This window comes from Stegostoma tigrinum, chromosome 12 (genome assembly GCF_030684315.1).
Source record: "Stegostoma tigrinum isolate sSteTig4 chromosome 12, sSteTig4.hap1, whole genome shotgun sequence".
In the NCBI taxonomy this organism is placed as follows: Eukaryota; Metazoa; Chordata; class Chondrichthyes; order Orectolobiformes; family Stegostomatidae; genus Stegostoma; species Stegostoma tigrinum.
This window is the reverse complement of record NC_081365.1, coordinates 61,225,655-61,246,496: the sequence shown is the minus strand read 5'-3', so window position 1 is coordinate 61,246,496 and position 20,842 is coordinate 61,225,655. Positions and strand designations below refer to the sequence as shown.

At 39.5% G+C, this 20,842-nt stretch overlaps 1 protein-coding gene across 1 annotated transcript; it reads right to left on the bottom strand.

Annotated features, from left to right (window-relative positions):
* Positions 1 to 2,435: 2,435 nt before the first annotated feature.
* Positions 2,436 to 18,991, bottom strand: LOC125457092 (uroplakin-1b-like). Its single transcript, XM_048540808.2, has 8 exons — positions 18,871 to 18,991; positions 16,164 to 16,243; positions 12,260 to 12,460; positions 11,379 to 11,453; positions 8,221 to 8,343; positions 6,631 to 6,810; positions 5,000 to 5,083; positions 2,436 to 3,428 (listed from the first exon to the last, which is right to left on the bottom strand). Exons 2-8 carry the CDS (start codon positions 16,230 to 16,232, stop codon positions 3,378 to 3,380), a joined length of 783 nt encoding a protein of 260 aa, XP_048396765.1. The 5' UTR covers positions 16,233 to 16,243; positions 18,871 to 18,991; the 3' UTR covers positions 2,436 to 3,377.
* Positions 18,992 to 20,842: the final 1,851 nt, after the last annotated feature.

Below are 20,842 nucleotides of genomic sequence, written 5' to 3'. Positions count from 1 at the left end.
TTGTTGGGAGATGGTTACGCTCCAATAGAAGCCTGAACGTTTTCCAACTCTGACTGCATTTAGTCATGGACTACTTGAGTATCTAATGAAGATACCAGTGACATGCCACACTGATCTTGAAATGCTGCCAGAAACAACAGGCATTGCAAATTACTGCAGGAACTGTGGAAGGTCAGGCAACAATCCCCATGCTCTGTCCATAAATGAAGGTCTATTGCTCCCAGGTAAATATATGTGTGCAAAATAAATTGCAATGGAATCCCTCTCTTTGCCAGTCACCAGTCGAATGAACTTGCTTCTAACTAACTGTCACTCATTCCAAACAACTACAGAACCACCACACGTCATCCAGGTTTCATCATGTCACATAAAGTATCATAAAAGTGCAGAAGAAGGGCATTTAGTCCCTGGAGCTAGTTTCTCCATTTATTTAGATTACGTCTGATCTATGACCTCACTCCCCATGCAGTGTACCTTTGAGGTCCCACAAGTACCTTTGTTCAGTAACTTCCATAATTTCAGTTAACAAAACTTAACCCATAAAGACATAATATATTAAGTTTTCCCCCCAATTTGATTTGACAAATGGCTGCCTGTCTCCTCTATTCCCTTTTGATGAGGTTAGTACACTTGCATAAAGCTATAATCTTCTGCAACTATGAAGCACTCTACTCCCTCCCCATACAATCTTTCAATGGAAGAGCTTTACACAAAAGAAGTGCAGAAAACGTTATTGATAATTGGAAAGGCAAATCATAGGAGGGCTTACACACTTAATAGTAAGGTCTTGGGGAGAGTCTTGGGGTGCAGGCTTAAAGTTCCTCGAAAGCAGAGTTGCAGGTACACAGGATTATGAAGAAAGCATTTGTTATGCTTGCCTTTATTAGTCAGTGTTTTGAGTATAAGAGGTGGGAGGTCATACTGCAGCTATCCAGGACATTGGGTAGGTCACTTTTGGAAGTCCGGTGTACAATGACAGTCTCCCTGCTAGAGGAAAGATGATGTAAAAACTTGAAAGGGTTCGGAAAAGATTTACCAAGATGTTGCCAGGGTTGGAGGGTTTCAGTTAAAGGAGAAACTGAATAGGTTGAGGCTATTCTCCCTACAGTAGTGGAAGCATAAGGCTGATCTTATGGAGATTTATAAAATCATGAGGGACATGAATAGGGTGAATAATGAAGGTCTTTTCCCCATGGTCGGGGAGTCCAAAACTAGAGGGCATAGGTTAAGGTGAGGGGAGAAGAGGACCTACGGGACAACTTTTTCACACGGGGGTGGTGCACATATAGAACGAGCTGCCAGAGGAGATGGGGGAGGGTGGAGGCTGGTACAATTACACCACTTAAAAGGCATCTTCTGGATAGGTATATGAATAGGAAGAGTTTAGAGGGATATAGGCCAAATACTGGCAAAAGGGGTCTAGATTAATTTTAGAATATCTAATCAGCATGGAGCAGTTGGGCCAAAGGGTCTGTTTCTGTGCTGTACATCTCTTATGATTAATCAATTAATGCCAGCCTGGTCATTACACAGACCACACAAAGACATCAAAAAAAAAAATCCAAGCTACCTCTAGCATTTTCCATCTGTCAGATTTTGTATTCTCTGAACTGGACATTGAACAGAGAGATACTACCAATGGTCACACCTTCACACTTAGCGCAAAGTTGTTCACAAAAAAAAATTTGATTTTGCTACAATTTCCTCTTCAAAAGCCTTAAAAACCCTACTCTTCCATGAGTTCTATAATCTTCACTTGCACTATTTCAAAGTTCTACTTGTATCAATACCCCAAGATCCAAAATGCTCAAAGTAAAACTGTTGCAGTCCAAGTTCCTGGTCAACAAATACAGCAGAGTAGAATCTATATTTGCTCCCATCTTCAGCACGAACACTTGAAATTTTCAGAAATTGGAGAGCAAAGTATTAAGAATCCAGCACATCTAGCAATCAAACAGCAAGGTAATTCTTCAAACTTCAAGTTCGTGAATCTCAATTAATCAAGTGCTATTTTTCCAGCTAGACTAAATTTGGGTCAAGAAACAAATGCATAATGTGTGGTAAAACCTCTTCATACAGAAAAGTGATTTTAGTCTGAAATACATTGCCCAGAAAAAAGTGTGATGGAGGCAGGTACAATCATAACATTTAAAATCATCTAATATGCTCTATTTGAATATAAACAATGTTCAAGGGAGTGGAAAAAGACAGGAGATGGTCACTTAGTCATAATGCTCATCTGCAGAGCCAGAGTTAACAAGTTGGGCTGAATGGCTTCCTTCCGCATTGTATCAACTGTAATTGTGTGATGATACCATGCATTTATGTTAGAGGTGAGCTGATATCCTGTTGGATGATCACAATCTCAAGAACTCTGGAGCTCAACTTGATTCGCCTTTCTTCAAAGGCTCAGTTCAATCAATTGCACATTGCCCTGAAGGTTAATAATTTATTTTTATAAATTAAATGATTTTGTACACTGGATAATATATAAAGAAAACCCATAATGTACACTCTATATTACAAGTTTAATATTCAGTTTACAGAAGAGGTTGAAAATATACCAAACTCACCACCTTCACATAGTTAATTTCCTGCAAAATATGTTTACAGGTATTTTTACATTGATAATCCCAATGTCACAAAAAAGTCAACAGTACAGTTTTACTCATTGACACTACACAGATCATTTTATTGTTCAAGTAGAGATTGATGATAATTTGATAAATTTATATACTTATGTTTAAAGTAAAAGACTGTAAGAGGAAAAGACTTAGGCCCTTAAGCTGGTTTCTCTTTTGCGGTGCGATGACTAGAGGAATTGTGTTCCTTTCTAATCTATCCCTTTGGAGAAGCCAGTTTAATGGACTAATCCACCCACAAGTTACAATCAATGGAACAGAATCTTAGTCGTCTGTGTAGCTAAGACTAGCTGAACTATCATTTTGAATCTGTGTTCAATTCTTCTCTATTGTCACCAATTGAGAGTATTTAATCCTCTCCAACAGCTAAATTTAGTAAAGCAAATAGAATCCAGTTCTCAGTTATAGTTTATGGTGAAGCTAACGTCACAACATTGTTGCTGGATTGAAGCTCAGGCAGAAGTACAGAAGTTTCTGAACCATGGCCTAATTTCACCGTCCAATAAAATTAAGAGTACTGTTTTTTGAAAAGTGCAGAAACTACAATAAAGATCTTCGCCAGGTCAACAAGTGGGAGGTGCCGGAGGAAATCTGAAGGGGCTGAATACAAACAGAACAGATTACAACTCCCAATACTTCATAGGCTCAGACTAAGAGTCCTCAGTATTCACATGAGGTGGGAAGGTTGCAAACAGATTTGATTTCAAGTCCATATTTGAAGTCCAATGCCTTTGTTTAATTATTCAGTATAGCATAGAAGTACATTGATCCAGCAAGGACAAAGAACTGAAACAAGAAAACAAAATGTTAATTTATGCTGTAAAGTCTAACCTACGTTATCCATACAGAAATAGTCAAAACACATTTTTCAGTATCATTACAACTTCTGCTCTTCGGAAGAAAACAATAATGCAATAATCACCATGCTGGTTGAGCAATAAATATTGGCTAATAATTGAAAGAGGGAAGCAAAGGATTCTTTCTTGTGTAAGAGCCATTTTATCTTTTACAGTGTAGGTGAAACCTGTTTCACGTCTAATCCAAAAGGCAACTATTCCTAACTACTGCACTGAAATCAGGCTGGATTTTGTCTTCTAGACTGAGTCAAGCATGAATCCATTAGCTTGATTCAATTCCTAGCCACAGCCAAATCTGGTTCCTTTTCTCTCACACTCCCAGTTCTATCTTCACTACCCAATCTATGACTCACTTCAAAAAGCATTCCTTATTCCTCTGGAGAATTTTTGTATGAGTAAAGTATCAATTTCACATGAAATTTAGTGCATCATATATAATGTACTACAAATACTGTGAACATAAAAAAGGAGTCTGTTTTCTGCAGATGATATATTGAGTAACAGACTGTAGCTTTTCCATTTAATAGCACAAGGACAAATCAGATACATCTGTGAACAATTACATACTTAATTGTTCAATTAAATGGCTTAAATACAAGTGCCATTTCAACTCAAGCCACGCTGAAACAACTACAGCTGTAGTACAGGCTTTATTCTATGGAATGCTTATGCTCTACCTGAGCCAGCAGTGGATATAATTTATTCCAGACTGAGTGCACTGGGTTTTCCTTAAAGTTAACATATCGTCAAAGAATTGAGGCTGACAAAGTGTGACATTGAGGCCACAAGCAGCTCAATCATGATCTTATTGAACAGAAGAGCAGGCCGTAGGAGAGCTGAATGGTCAACTCCAGCTTGCAATTCTTGTGTTCACCTAACCCCACTTAGGTGATGAGGGGAAACACAATCTATCAATCTCAACAGGAATTCAGTGACTCATACTGCAATAAGTATTCACAGAAGTCAAAAATCAGGTTTAGTGGTGACACCCTCCACTCCCAAGCTCAAAGTTGGCATCAACTTACTAGGTATCATGTGAAAGTCCATTTAGGAAATATGACTGGCAACTGCTTGCACCAAATGGAGCAATAATCTAGTCCAGTGAAGGGAGGGGAGAAGCAGATGAAACTATTGTGCCATACTTTAAAGAGCTCAAATCAAGGCCAAATAAAGCTATCTGCTGCTTTTGAAAATCCAACATTAAGTTTCAAAATCAAATATGACATTCAATGCTCTGATCTGGTTGAGGAGATCAAGGAATGTTCACTCAAATTATTCAGATAATTGATCAGCAGCTTTAATTTACATGAGAGCCTGCAAGGCCCACCACAAAGGCCATGTGCCATGATACTTGCATGGTAACAATTCTTTGTTCAAAAAAAAATTATGCACAGCCAAAATTTGAGGGAAACATAGTACAGAAGATTACTCAAACCAAATGTAAATGTAGGATGATGCATTGACATGGAAAATAGTGCTCAGAAAAAAAAACAGACTTACAGTCCAACAAAGGATAGCAAATCCAAACCATGCAACACCCCAAGCATGTCTGTTCAGAGGGCCAGAAATGAATTCAAAGCATCCCTGCAAGTAAATAAGTGCACAATTAGAAATTATATTTATACCAATTTAATAAAATTATTCTAATAAATTCCAAGTTTCCTTGGGGCAAGGAACTGAACTTTCTGTTGCTGCATGAAATTAGATTGAATAAGATGGGCACATGGTGGTGGATTATGTACAGTGTTCAATAGTGAGATTGTTGGAATTCATTGGTTTATCTAACCACGTGACTGACATATGACTAACAGAGAAGAATGAGCATGTGAAAAAAAGAGATCCTAAAGATGACGCTACAGAAATGCAGAAAAAGGGAGTGCTCCAGTACACAAACAGATGAACGTCCTTACTTGCAAGAAAGGTCCACACAAGCTCACACTGTACACAGCCTGACACATTTCAGACTAATATCTTACAATGTATGGACTGCAGTACGGGCTTAAAGCAGAATATATTGCAGTTGGTAATGCACATCATAACAGGACTCATTGCTTGTCAATGATAGACAAGCAGGGTGAAAAGGGAAACAAGCTGCATTGGAGATGGTGGCAAACTTTGGGTTTGCCAATACTTCTTTTGTTTGAAGCAGCCAGCACCATGAAAGCACAGAGTCATCAGTTCTCATTTTTATTCAAGTCAACTTGCAAGGTGTTGTTAGCCAGTACGCTATAGCAGCAACCACCCACTGGCAGAGCTGCATTGTAATATTTCTTTTTTTTGGAAGAGACAGTGAAGTTATAAAGACAAAAACGGGAATTGAATTATGTATAGAACAGCTACAAGTTATTTCCATCTGTACAATTTGTTCATTTTTACATTTCAGCAAGAGGACACTTCAGTAAATCATTTTGATCAATTTCAATTAAATTTTCCAATTCTGGTATCTGAGTGTTACACCTTTCTCCACATCAGCTGTGGGCCTACTTTTCCCTTTGCTATCTTTACAAGTTGAGGTTTGGTTGCTAACCTTTAGTGCAGAGGTCAGCCAAAGGAGCCAGTGATCAAAATGGCTGTCCAAAAAAATCCTATACTACAATGATTAGCTTTTATAAATATATTTGTTTTCCCTTAAATAGGAAAGTGTCATTATCGACCCTAATTTTATTTCTTGTGGCTATCGCCATAACCCTAGACTCCCACGATCAAACAGCTTTGAAAATATTTTTCTGCATGTGGAAATCAACACACCAAATCAGCATGAACATGGGGAAAGAGAACACCAAATATTAATAATCCTCAGATGAAATTCCACTGTATCCCCATATTGAGTGGGGACCTCTACAACTGTGTCTGTTCATTTTCAACATCTGTCTCATCATGTTCCTCAGAATTTTGTTTCAATGAATGACCACCTCTCATTCTTTCTCGTGACATGTGCACAAGCCCTGATCAATATTTCCTCAAAAGAACTGCTTTGTCCCAGAAAGCAGGCTAATGAGCCCTCAACAGTTTCTATTCAATAAACCCCTATAAGTAGGGATTCAAACTGTAATAGCTTACTCCAAGTGTAGTGCCACAAATACCTTGACCAATTGTAACAAGAAACTTAAATAATCCAAGCTTCATATTACCTGATTATGAACAAAGCCACGAACACCAAGTCTGCAACCATCCAAACTTAGAAATTGGTCAACAAAGTTAGTTGTACAGCATTCTCGAGGCCACGGGAAATCAGAATCTAAATGGGTGGATCTGAATACAGAGTTGAACTGAATCCAGTCCTGGGGTCCTCTAACACCACAGCAGTTATTCTGCAATAAAAGGAAAAGAACAACTTAGTATGTCACATCTTTGTAACTCGTCTCTTCACAAGTCTGTGTATACTGTAAAAGACAATACAACTGCCAGCTGTGAAACTGACTAAGTAAATGCCTTTTCAGCCACCCATCTTCAAGGTAGGGATGTCATTTTTTCTCTCAAATAAGCTACTGTACTAACTTCAGATGTTACAAGGGAGAGATTTCATAGTACTGTGCAGTGATGGTTTTTCTTTTAACATGACTTTTTCCAAACAAGACAAAAACAAAAAAAAATCTCAAAATAGTGTTAGTGAAAGTATACTTCTCAAATGGAAAGATACACTCCAGTGGACGGACGGACAGACGGACACACACACACACACACACACACAGAAAATTGATGATAGAGATTAAACAAAAAGCAGAAGTTGTTGGAGATCTGGCAGCATCTTCAGGGAGAAAGCGCAAGATAATATTTCCAGTCCAGTGACTTGGCATCAGAACAATCATTGGGCCTGAAATATTGGCTGTGCTTTCTGCCCATTGAAGCTGCCAGACCAGTGGGAGCACTTTTCTCCCCATCTCATCTGTCATTTCCACCATAGAGATTCACGAAGGCTCTCTGTACTTTGCTAGGAGGTTAAATCTTTATGCTGCTTTATAGTCAGATCACGTACACAGTTTATTGTTAAACAACAGTTCATTAGGAATCTAGAAAGCTGTTCTGAGCCAGTAAGACGACACAAGGAACCCAAATTAGAAAAATACAAAAGTTCTTTCTCTTCTTAGGAAGATAGAATTTTACAGTACAGAAGGCAGACATTTAGCCCATCATTTATGTACTAGCTACCAAAAAAGCTACCCAGTTAGTCCCATTCTCCAGCCCTCTATCTGGAATTGTCTAAATTTATCACTTTCAATTATATATTTTCAGCTCACTTGAAACTGCCGATGGGATCCACCTCCACCACTACCCTCAGGAAAAGAGAGTTTCTCCTTACCTCACTTAGCTCTCTTGCTGACATTCTTGAAATTGCGACCCCCAGTTAATAATGTAACAATTACTGGAAACAGAATATCCTTCTTTACCTTGTCCACAAATTTTGAACATGTCTTTAAATTCATCACAATACTAGGAGAATAAGCCCAAATTTTTAAACTTTTCCTTGTATCTAAAATTCCTCATTCCTTCTGTAATTCTAGCAAATTTCATTTGCACTTTTGCTAGGGCTTTAATATCTTTCCTTAAATAAGGTGTCCACTACTGAACACAACACTCCAAACATGGTCTGATCAATGATTTGCAGAGGCCTACCATCACCTCCTTGCTTTTTTAACGCTATGCCTCTATTTAGAAACTAAGCCTTACTAACAGAAGTTCAACTTTCTTGGCTACTTTCAAAGAATTCTTGCTGTACTTACTTCAGTCATGACACGATTCCAAGAAGTGGTGAGCTCTGTGTACTTTCTGAACTCATCGTCATTCTGCCAGTTTCGGTTATCATATAGCTGGAGCATTTGCTTGAGAAAAAAGTTTGGGACCAGCTGAAAAATAAGGTTTGGAAAGATGTTGAAAACAGTGTAGAAAACTACTTGAATCTATGAAAGATCCCTAACCGAAAGAGATTTCTGAAAATGACCACATGTTCTAATGAAGTAAACCAAAGAAAAACAGGATCTAACAACTAAAGAGGCAGGTTTACAATTGAGAGGAAGGTCTTGTATCCAAATTCAGTACTGGAGGTTAATTTTCCATAAGTGCCAGCTATTTATTTTCCCGTCCAAAGCTAATGACCTTTTGTTTTAAAAACCAATCCATGAATTGTTTCAACTGTTTCCCTTTGGCCAGAATGCAAGTTGAATTTCAAAATTTAGTCCTAAAAATTAACCCCGCAAAAAATGAGGCTTGGAACAATGTAGTGTCTTTTAAAAGAAATGTGATGGACTTTAGACTGACACTCAATGCACACTTTTCCTGTATAATCAAGATAACTCAGGATTAGGAGCCATATTAGAACGAATATTAAAATAAAAACCCAAAAGAACTATGGATGCTGTAAATAAAAGCAAAACAGAAATTGCTGGAAAAGTTCAGCAGGTCTGGAGTATCTGAAGAAAAATCAGAGTTAATGTTTCAGGTCCAGTGACCCTTCCTCGAACTGATGGTAGCTAGGAAAATGTCAGTTTGTATGAAGGAGATAGGGTGGGGGGGGACGGAAAAGAGGTCAGGAGCAAATGATAGGTGGGGATAGAGCGCGCACGAGAGAGCACGTGAGAACCTTGCAGCCCTCTGAGCTTAATATCGAGTTCAATAATTTTAGGGCCTGAACTCTTCCCATGTCCTGGCCCCTAGGCACACACCAGGCCTTATCATATAGCTTACCATTACACGCTAACAATTGTTAGCCACTAACAGTCTCCATTAATAGCGATTCACCCTCCTGGCCAGATTGTTATCAACTCCTTTGACTGTCCAACTGTTCGTCTCTTTAAGTTCTATCCGTACCTATCATTTACTCCTTACCCCTCCCCCTACCATATCTTCTGCATATAAATTTATATTTTCCTAGCTACTATCAATCCTAGAAAGGGTCACCGGGCCCTAAACGTTAACTGATTTTTCTTCACAGATGCTGCCAGATGTGCTGAGATTTTCCAGCAATTTCTGGTTTTGTTGTGGAAGAAATATTAGGCAAACCAGACTGGAATTTGTTGGCATTCAGTAAAACAAGATGTATGTTATTTAAATCATAATGCAGGGTGTATACTCCCCTTTTGAAAAAGACAGCAAAAACATTCAAGACAGGGGTATTTCCTCCCCAGAGAGTCAGGAGTATTCAGACCTCTTCTCTAGTGAGCAGTTGAGGCAGGCTCATTGAATAATTTTAAATGGCAGAGGTCGATAGATCCTTGACTAAGAAAATAAAAGAGGGGAGTAAAATGGCATTGGGGTAAGCATCTCCCTGTGGGCAGGTTTGGATCTGTTAATTTGGGCAGCATTATAGATACATAATCACAACGCATCATCAAGGCAGGGATGACCTTATAAGGCCTGTATACCTATGAGCCAACTAGCGCCTTGAAGAGCCGAATAACAGTCTTTCAAAGGCCTCCTACCACCCGTCTTATTCCCAGCACAGAGAGATCAGAGCCATCCATCTAACCAGCCACATTTCACTGGACACTCTTAGCTAGTAGACCCCATTTCCTATGGTGAGGCTGGGAACCACAGAGTTGCCAACTACATAAGGAGTCTCACCCTCGCACAAAATCTGACCCTTTGCAAACCCTTAGAATGAGTAAAAAGAAGGAGTTTTTAATAAAAACAATTAATAACAACTTCACCTTGCAAACAAAAAAAGTGTAATAATGAGAGTTGGACTGGATGCAAACATAATGAGATCACAGTCATGGATAACAAAGCGTGGAGCTGGATGAACACAGCAGGCCAAGCAGTATCTCAGGAGCGCAAAAGCTGACGTTTGGGGCCTAGACCCTTCATCAGAGAGCCGAGAGAGTTGCAGTGGGAAAGAGATTCCCTGAGGTTGGTCCGGAGGGAGGAGGGTAACTTCTTCAGGTTAGGCATCCCTGGAAGAGGCTTCACAGTGGGGTTAAAATTGTATCAGTGATAATGGGAACTGCAGATGCTGGAGAATCCAAGATAACAAAGTGTGGGGCTGGATGAACACAGCAGGCCAAGCAGCATCTCAGGAGCACAAAAGCTGATGTTTCGGGCCTAGACCCAGAGAGCTGATGGACTTGTGTTGTGTTGTATCAAACAGAACTCATTTCAGTTTCAATACCCTATCAGAAGCCATCAGCAGATTTTTCCCGGTCATTTATGTTTGGATCTGAGCTTAATGAATACTCAAAGCTTCTGGCACCAGAGCATTCAAGAGGAATACTTCAATACTACAACACTGAGGTTACAGCACACTTCCAAACTCAATTCACTAGGTTAGAGACAAAAATAAAACTACAGATGCTGGAATCGAAGGTCGACAAACAGGAGGCTAGAAGAACACAGCGAACTATGGAGTATCTGGAGGAAAGGCAAAGTCAATGTTTCGGGTATTACCCTTCTTCAAGGCTGAATGTGGGGGTTGGGGGAGCTGCAGATGGCAGGCAGCGGCGGGGGCAGGGTGTGGAGGTAATGGAATGATGGTGATTGGTGGACACTAGTGGTAGGTATGGCCCAATTGGTTGATGGGAGAGATGAGCTCCATGTTGCTACATTCAGAACTGCAACTGTATTCAAAATAAGGGACAGTGTCACAGGTTGTCACTGAATGGCAAAAATGCAGGATGAAAACTCGTTAATCCCATTATTTTACAGCACCAGTGTTAATTTCTGCACCTTACCATTGTTTTAGCTTCCCAACTTCCAAGATGGAAAATGTGAGCAAAACTTATGTTAAATAAAAATTATGTGCTGCAATTGATCAATCACCATTCTAGACAGGACTTCCACTTCATTAGCGAAATGACAGTTGATTTGACCAAAAAGAGATTTAATTTTTAAATGTTCAGCAATGAAATGAATAGGGCACTCGCTCATGAGGAAAGGAGGGATTACTTACAAAATCCCTGTGTGTTGCAGCTGTGATGCATGAAGCAACTTCAAAGATGTAGACAATTAGCATCAAAATAATGTACTGAAAGAGAACACCAAAAAAAGACAGGTTACTAGCTAATATGTACCTTAAACTATAAATAAAATAACCTAGTAGATTTCTTAATCAAGAGGAATATTATTCAGATTAGCAAACAGAAAGTTTCTAGAGGTAAGATTAATTGAAGCTTTTAATTTCGTCATGGACAGTGGTGTAATATTGCATTCAAGTAGGCAGACACGGACTTAAATTCCATAACTAGTTAGATAGTGCCACAATTGCCTCTGTGTACAGCAATTTTCACAGGCCTTTTCAGAGGGCTGTTGAGAGCCAAGCACTTTGCTGTTGTCGAGGGTCAAATGTAGATAGAACAAGGCAAAGATGGCAAATCTCTTTTCCTAAAAAGGAACATTACTGAACCAGGAGAAAGATCAATCTGATCCTAAAGGTCACCATCACTAAGACTGTTAATAAAAATCCCTCAATTTGAAATGTATTTTAAAAATATCAATATAGTGATATTTTAAGTGCAACGGCTCTTTGCTTTGAAAGAATTACCCTACATTTAAATTGATATGTCAAGTAAGTATATACTGGCAATTTATGTTCACTAAACACTACTGTTAAGTGTAATATTTTACAAATTCCAAAGAGGCTGTTGTTTCAGGAGCAGTCCAGAGTAAAACCGTTGAACTGGATGTAAAAAGGTTCCACTCCAGATCCATAAAATGTTTGTGGCATTATTTCAGGTTATTGCTAGCCATGTGTTGGAGAAGGCAAATGCACTAATCAAAAGCAAGTGACAAATGGAGATAAAATAAGTTCTATCAAGCAAAATTCAAACTTACTGTTAGGATAACATTCTTGGCCGATTTCATGATTCCAAATATACCAACTATGCTCAATACAAACAGGCAGAAGCCTACAAAAAGTCCAATCCAAGCTGCAGCAAAAATGTCAGTGTTGTTAGCAGCTGCAAGTAGAGGCCAGAGGTCATTCTGATCCGAAACATGGAAAATACATTCGGCTGTCAATGCAATGCCACACAGCTGCAAATAGAAACCCAAAGTTAATAGTCAATCTTTGAACACTTGTGTCTTGAGATGCATCTCACCATACAAATAGGTAATTTCATCTTCGGGCAGAGGCATTAAAATAATGACTTGAACTGGCCTTTTAGTTTGCAATTAGAAAAAAAGAGATCAGATACACGAAGAAAATATTGTAAGTAAAAAAAAACCAATAGCATAAAAGTATTAAAGATTCTTTAATCAGAGATAGTAAGAACTACCGATGCTGGGTCAGAGATAACAGTGTGGAGCTGAAATAACGCAGCAGGCCAGGCTGAAGAAGGGTCCCAACCCGAAACTTCAGCTTTCCTGTTCCTCTGATGCTGCCTGGCCTGCTGTGTTCCTCCAGCATCACACTGTTATCTCAAAGATTCTTTAAGGTACAATTCTAGAAATTAATGCACATTTCCTCATGAATGAATGATCATTCTCACTGAGGCATTTTATGAAGCTCAAGTAAATGCTTCAGTAGACTGGACACTAGCATTAGCAGTAAATTTTGGAAAGCATGCAAGGCACTAAAACAAGTCCAACAAGTGGCATTATAAAAAGACCATGTAAATGCTTACTTGTGAGCACAATTATTAATTTATTCTTTCACATTTCTGCTAACAGAACAGAAGAGGCATTTACTTTCATTATTAGCTAGTTCAACACAACCAGACACTTTGCACATGTATGTGCTCCATCCAAACACTACAGAAGGCTGCATCAAGCTGTGCATTTACCAGTCAGGTTCCAGGAAGTGTAGTGCAGAGTTTTGAACATGTTCAGACTCACAATAGTAAAAAGCAAAGAGTACTCTTACAAATGAATGATCTGTACAAGTTGAGAAATATCATAAACACAAATAAGCTTTTGTGTATTTCAAACCCATTAAAAACAAATTATTATACAAATGAGTATTTGTAATCATTTCTTCCCTCCATGCATTATATAACGTAGAGGGTTATTAAAGGAATCTAGCCAGTCCCAACCATTAATTGGGAAGTGTTGGAACCACCCTAGGGAGAACACACCCATAGCTTAAACTTCAACATCAATCATATAAACCACACATAGAAGAAAACAGACTGACAAAGGAAATACACAAATCATTAAAATTTACAAAGTAGAAATTAGGCATCAATGAAATCTTAGTTCAGGTAGTCAGGCCAGCTCATCATTTGACCAGTTATGCATTTCCTTTAATAAGGCAAATCGACACCTAAAATCTAAAAAAGGTCGACTGGGAGAAAAATTCAAATCCACATCAAATCAAAATGAGGAACTTTGTATTTTCCCACATTATGCTGTGTTTGCAAACTTTTTGCCCACTTCCTTAACCAATCAGTATCTCTCAAAACTGCCTGTAGATCTTTTGCAACCTACTTTTCCACCTATTTGTGTAATTTGCAAATCTGGCTGCAGTACTTTCACTTCTTACCTCCAAGCCATTGATACTTATGGCCCTAGCATGGATCCGAGGAAGCCCATTGGTCATGGGCGGCCAAGCTGAAAAACAACCCCTTATCCCCAGTCTGTTTCATGCCCATTAGCTAATACTCTAACCAAACCGATGTACTTCTCACAACACCGTGAGCTCCTAATTCGTGGCTTAAATTTCTTGTGAGGTACCTTGTCAAATGCCTTATTTAGTCCAAATACAACTCATCTACTGGCTCCGCTCTACCCACTCTGGCTGAGACTTCCTCAAAAAAACTGATGAATTTAGTCAGACATAATTTTCCTTTCATGAAGCTATGCTGACACTGCTTAATTAGATCATGGCATTCCAGATGTTCTGCTATTCCTTCCTGAATAATCGGTTCTTATAATTCTCCAACATTTGCCTTGTGTCCAATTGGCCAATAGTTACCCATATTCTGCCTCATTTTTTGACTAGGAGTGTCACATTGGCAGTTTTCCAATCCTCTGGTCCTTCTTCAGAATCCAAGGATTTCTGGGAAGTTACAAACAATGCATTGTTTGTAGGTACCTCTTTTAGGATCTAGGGACGCAAGCCATCAGGACCAAGGGACTTGCATAGTATCTCTGGGTTGGCATAGATCAACAGAGAGGCTAGGTTTGGCACTTTAAGGTGAAGTTATATTTCAATAATTTCAGAAATTTAACTCCAGAGCAACCTGTACTGCTACCTTCCATTATTAGTGCCAGTGGTATTGCAGGAAACAAAATAGGTCATGTCTCGAACTAAGGAGTCTAAAGGGTGGGTCTATTTTCACCATTTCTGTGTACTTAGCTCAGTGGTGTAACAATCTCACTATGTTGAAAAAACAATGTTTTCATCCTTAATGTGTCCTAGTTTCTTGAAACAAAATTTGGCAATATGCACCAAGACTTCAGCACTGTGACTTGAAATGATAGGAATGAGATATAAATACCAATTACAGCTGGAGGAAAATAAGGAACTAAAAGCAGAAGTTATGTATCATGCCATATAGTTCTGCTGAATAATCACACAATGCCTGCAGGATAACCTACCACTGTATGAAGCTCTTTAGGAGTTGTTTCATTGCAATGGGATTGGATGAATACACAGTCATATCTTCTTATAGGAAAGATTTTGTTACACTTGAAAGGGTCCCAAAAAGATTTACAAGTATGCTGCTGGGATTGGAGGGTTTGAGCTATAGGGAAAAGCTGGGGCTTTCTTTCCCCCTGGAGTGTCAGAGGCCTATAGGTGTGACCTTATATGGCTTACAAAATCATGAGGAGCATGGATAGGACAAATAGCCAAGGTCTTTTTCCCAGGGTAGGGCTGTCCAAACCTAGAGGACACAGGTTTAAGGCAAGAGGGGAAAGATTTAAAAAAAGGGGCCCAAGGGGCAGTATTTCCACAAGACGGTGGTGCGTGGCTGGAACAGGCTGACAGACGCATGCATAATTGAAACATTTAAAAAGTCATCTGGCTGGGTATGTGAATAGGAAGGGTGTAGAGGAAAATGGGCTTAATGCAACTGGATCATTTTAGGATAGCTGGTCAGCACAGATGAGTTGGACCAAAGGGGCTGTTTCCAAGCTATATAACCATAACTCTATTCGGGTTAGTTCTAGAGAACAGAGAGGTTCAAACAAACCAAAAAAAATACCTTGTCCAAACAGCATGGAAGAAAGGAAATTAAGAAGTCAATACAAAACTACCTGGCCAAGATTGTTTTCTTAATAAAAAATCCACCAATGTCTAGAACAGTTTGATGCACTGAAAAAGAAAGTGCAGACACATTGCGCACTTGAAACTGCCTTGAAGCATAATTGGGTTTACTTCTAATGCTAGTTCACACAGGATCCATTGGTGGCCAGATCTGGTATTATACAAAGGGAACTAACAGATTGGGCCACTTACAAATATACAGTGCAACATACCAGACCCAACACCTGTAAACTTGATTGTAGAAGCCTGGCACTACGTGATCCTCTGCAACTTGTCAGACATAGCACTGATTATCTTCAGGAAATTGTATGTAGACAGTTGAAACGACAAATATTGCAATAAATTTATTCACTACCATATAACTGGAAATATGAAATCATATTAAAAGGTCTAAACCATAGAAAAAACACTTGGAAAATGTACCAAGGATTATTTTCCTACAGAATGGTAGTAAACTTAGCTTCTAGTACAATTCTCATCATAACAGTAATATCAGCACAATTCGGTAATAGTTTAACAAATACATACCATGATGACGACATTGCCAAAAATGAGAAGCCCCTGGAAAACCTTCACTCCTGAACTTGTGTTAGCCATTTTCTGATTACCTAAGATAGCAAGCAGAATAAACACTTCATATTAAAATTCCTTTGAGTGTGGTTTATGCAAACCACCATACTACTGTTGCAATCTTAAGTTTTTGAATTTTGTACTGCTTTATAGTTTCAGAATGCAACCTATAAGCAGAACCAGTTCGAAGATGGTACAATCCAAGTTTGAGCTTCAAAATCCAGTTATTTACAGCTACCATTAGTAACATATTGCATTTTCCAGGGATTTCTAAAAATTCTCAAAAATGCAAGAATCTGGTTATTATTGAATAAGTTATTCCCTCAGTCTACTAAATCTACAGTGAATACTATCACAAGCTAGTCAACATTTCATAAGAGAATCTCCCCACATCCAGGATCAACCTCATGAACCTTCACTGTACACTCTCCAATGCCAGCTCATTTTTCCTAAGAGAAGGGTATCAAAACTGTTCACAATATTCTTGCTGAGGTATAACTCGTGCTTTGTATAATTTCAGAAAGACTTCTTCCTTTGTACTACATTGGTCTTTATTTCGAAGACAACAATTTGATTGCCTTCCCTATTACCCATTCAATAGTAATGTTAGCTATGTGATTCATTCACATGGACCCACAAATCCTTGCTTTGCAGCTTTTTGAAGTATTTCCTCCATTTAAATACACATCTGTCCTGTTCTTCTTGTCAAGGTACATAGCCTCACATTTTTCCACATTATACTCCATCCACCAAGTGCTTGTTTACTCATTTAACCTGTTTCTATCCCTCTGTAAACTTGTGACATATTTGTACTTGCCTCATCTATTTTTGTATTATCCAAAAACTTAGCAATAATACATTCACTTTTTTCATTGAAGTTATCTATTGTAAATAATTCTGGCCACTGCACTGATCCTTGGGTGGTGGCACTCCATTAGTTGCAGTTTCATCCCAATTCTCTTTTTAGAGAACCAATCCTCAATTCATGATTATGTACTCACCCCAATACCAGCATCTTAAGGGCTCTCAGAGAACACGTTTTGGAAAGGGGAGTAGTATTTAAATATATACATATTAATATTTAAAAAGGCACATCTGGAGGCATATTCCCAAATGCTACGTAATTGTGTTCAACAAAGTGACTAAGTGCTTGATCGGAAATAAAAGGTATCACACAGCCTTGTTTTTACAGGAGGGAGACATGGAGAGGCTATGGAAGGGATTTCAAGCACAGGCAATTGAAGAAGCAGGGTTGTGGAAAGTCTGGAATATGGAAGAAAAAAAAGGGCAAATATAGCTCTCAGTTACTAACTCCCCAGGATAGTTGGGGATACCAAGCAAGATTATCAAAATGTGGGCATATGGATTGAAGGAGTTTGGTTTCCTCATTGGCAAGAGAGCTACCATGCAATGCTAAGTGATGCCAACAGTATAGGGTCAGTTCCATGAAGGGCTCTTGTTTTCAATATCTCCCCTTGTGGTTACCCTAATAGTGAAATTACCACCAGTTATCTCCCTCTATAATAGTGGAGCAGCCATGTGGTCCAGTAGGTCTATGGTGGTTCTACTTTTTCTTTACCAAATGCACAAGTAGCATAGGCCAGTTGCTAAAGCAACTCCACCCCAGCCTAGCCTTCAAGCACAAGCGCTTCAAACTGGAAAATCTGCATTCAGTCATGAGGCAAATCTCAAATTAAGTTACAATTTATTTTAAATAAACCAATATGAAAAGGTATCCCTATTTGCACATTTTACTCTAGTTAACAAGAGATAGCCTGGTGCCAAAGGAGTTCATGGCATTCTCTTTGCCAGTTCAGAAATGGCTGAGGTAATTAATTAATACCCAGAACGTTGACTGCTCCTTTCCTACAGATGCTGCCTGGCCTGCTGTGTTCTTCAAGCCTCCCGTTTGTCTGTCAGAAACGACTTGTAGTTCACACCATCAATTGAAAGGGTGAGGTTTTGGGTGGGTGGGGGAGGGGGGCGCAAGTAAGGAGGTGAGAAACAGGTTTGTCAACATTCTTACAACATTCTTAAAAAGCGACAAATAGCAACGCTGCAACTCATCCACATGGAAAGCAGTAGCGTCATTGAGAACACTAAACAAACAAGAAAAACGCATCAGGAAGCTAAAGAGCAGGTTTAAATTTACACCAAACCCTTGTCCAACTTACATGCTTCCAAACTGGCCTAGTAACAGGTCAATGACAGCCACAAGAGAGGAGAGCACCACACCCCAACAGGTGAAACAGGACAGTTTCAGAATTCTTTTGCAGATAAAAAGGGACAGAAGAACGAAGATCCGCGTCGGAATACCACCAGGATCGCAAAGGAGCCGGACGAAAGCAAAGATCAGATTTAAGTCAACCTTCCCACCACGGTTGGAGAGAGAATGTGGCCGAAACGTCAATCACCTGCCCTTTAAGTCATAGCGACAACCAGCTACGAAATAAATAAAAACTAGCGTTTCAAATCATTTCTTAAAGCAAAAAAGTACTCGTAAAGTTATCTGAAACTAAGTAAAAGAAATTGGACAGAGCAAGTAGTCGGTGCACCAAGTCCCCGTAAACTCGCCTCAGCAATAAAGCAGATAGAAACCGGGTCTGAGGGACCTTACTTACTAACACTTTCACCTCTCCCTCGTGTCTCTATCCCAGTCTCTCACCTGGTTTGTCTGTGCTTTCTTTTTGTCCCCTTCTCTGTCTGTATTGCTGCAATCCCCTCACCTGCCCTCGGTTTCTGAATCTACAGGTGCCGCCCAGACAAGTTTTAAAGCAGCTCTTACGCTTGCGCACGATGCCAAGCCCACCTCTGCCACACCTTTGTAATGCTGTCCTGCCAGAGCATTGGAAGCTTAGTGAGGCTTCTTCCCCGTAAAGCAAACATTCTTTGGATTTTTAAGAAAATAAGATGCATCTACTGAAAGAAAAAAACGTCACCTTCCAAATCAGAGAGTAGGAATCACACAACACCAGGTTATAGTCCACCAGGTTAATTTGAAAACACAAGCTTTCGGATCCTCTACTTCAGAGACTAGGAATGATTGGGTTTTCTTTTCAGAATGTAGTTGGTGGCCAGTGTGGTACAAGAAGGCTTCCAGCTTGGACCCCAACTATTCACAATATGTATCCAAATCTGGATGAGGGAATGAACTGTAATGTTTCCAAACTTGACGATGACACGAAACTAGGTGGGATTGTAAATGGTGACCTGGATGTAAAGAAACTTCAGGGCAATTTAGACAAATTGTGTGATTGTGTAAATATACGGCAGATGCAGTATAAACTGGGTATGTGCAAAATTGTCCATTTTGGCAAGGGACGCAGAGTTTCATTTAAATAATGATAGATTAGGAAATGTTCCAGTACAGCTCGGACTTGAACCCAGGCTACCAGTCTCAAAGGCAGGGACCCTCCTACTGTGCTACAAGAACCATTTACACTGGTTATTCAAAGCAAGCATACAGATGCAGCCAGAAGTGAGGCAGGCAGGTGATTTTGGTACACCTTCACAGCCAAGTGATTTTGGTACAGGAGCAAGGACCTTTTAACTTAGAGGGACTTGATAAAAGTTCACCAGACTAATTGCTGGGATGGCAGGTTTGTGATATGAGGAGAGAGTGGATTAACTGGGACCTATACCCACTGGCGCTTAAAAGAATGAGAGGATCTAATTGAAGCACATAAAATTCTGATATGGCTCAAAAGACTGGATGCAGGGATGAATTTTTTGCAGCCAGAACAAAGGGCCACAGTCTCAGATGTCACAGTAGGCTATTTTAGATACAGATGAGGAGAAAACTCTTCATTCAGAGACTGGTGAGTTTTGGGAATTATGTGTCAAAGAAGACTGTGGGGGCCAAGTCAATGAACATGTTTAAGAAAGAAAGATTGATTTCTAGAGGCTTAGGGTGCAAATGGGTATGCCAAAGTCACAGGATCTTATGTGCTTAGCCTTTCCAGTTTCTGGACAACTGTGTGGTGAACAGCTAAACTAGGAGATGAAGCATATCAGAGAAAGTTGTCTATCCGGAAAACTGCGTAACTGTAAGGACAAGGAAATGCAGAAGCAGTGAGTGAAGAGAAACAGTTTATTTGGAAAAAGGGCAAGTAACTAAGCAGAGACCCAAAACAGCCCCATTTCTGAAGAAGGGTCCTGATCCGTAACATCAGCTTTCCTGCTCCTCTGATGCTGCCTGGCCTGCTGTGTTCCTCTAGCTACACACTGTGTTATCAGAAATCTAAAAGGATGTCTTGCTGCCTATGGGAGCAGAGATCAAAGATTTGGTCAGTGGAAAATGGGTTTGTCCAAATGTAGCTGACGGTCCTAGCGAATGGTGGAAGAACATATTGTGATGCTGATTGGAGATGAGGTGGGGAGGCCATGGTGCAGTGTAGATCATAGATATAAAATATCAAAATACACATTGTTAGCGGGTGAAGTGAGTATCCATTGGACATGTGTAACGTTGAATAGAAATGCATGTTCAGGTAGACTGGAGTCAAGTCAAACCAGGGAAGAGATTAGCAAGCGAGCATGGGGGAATGCAGAAATATACCTGGGGCAGCACTTTAAAAGAATCCACTAGCAGCAGATCATTGGTATGCTTTCTTCATGGTTCAGAGAGGATAATAATG

Excerpts from the sequence above, each read along its gene's own strand:
- LOC125457092 (XM_048540808.2), bottom strand. The coding sequence starts at position 16,232 with ATGGCTAACACAAGTTCAGGAGTGAAGGTTTTCCAGGGGCTTCTCATT. Across the intron at positions 5,084-6,630 it reads GTGGCTTTGTTCATAATCAG|GGATGCTTTGAATTCATTTC; the intron begins GTAATATGAAGC and ends ATTTACTTGCAG. Across the intron at positions 3,429-4,999 it reads TTGCTATCCTTTGTTGGACT|TTCTTTGTCCTTGCTGGATC; the intron begins GTAAGTCTGTTT and ends TTCTTGTTTCAG.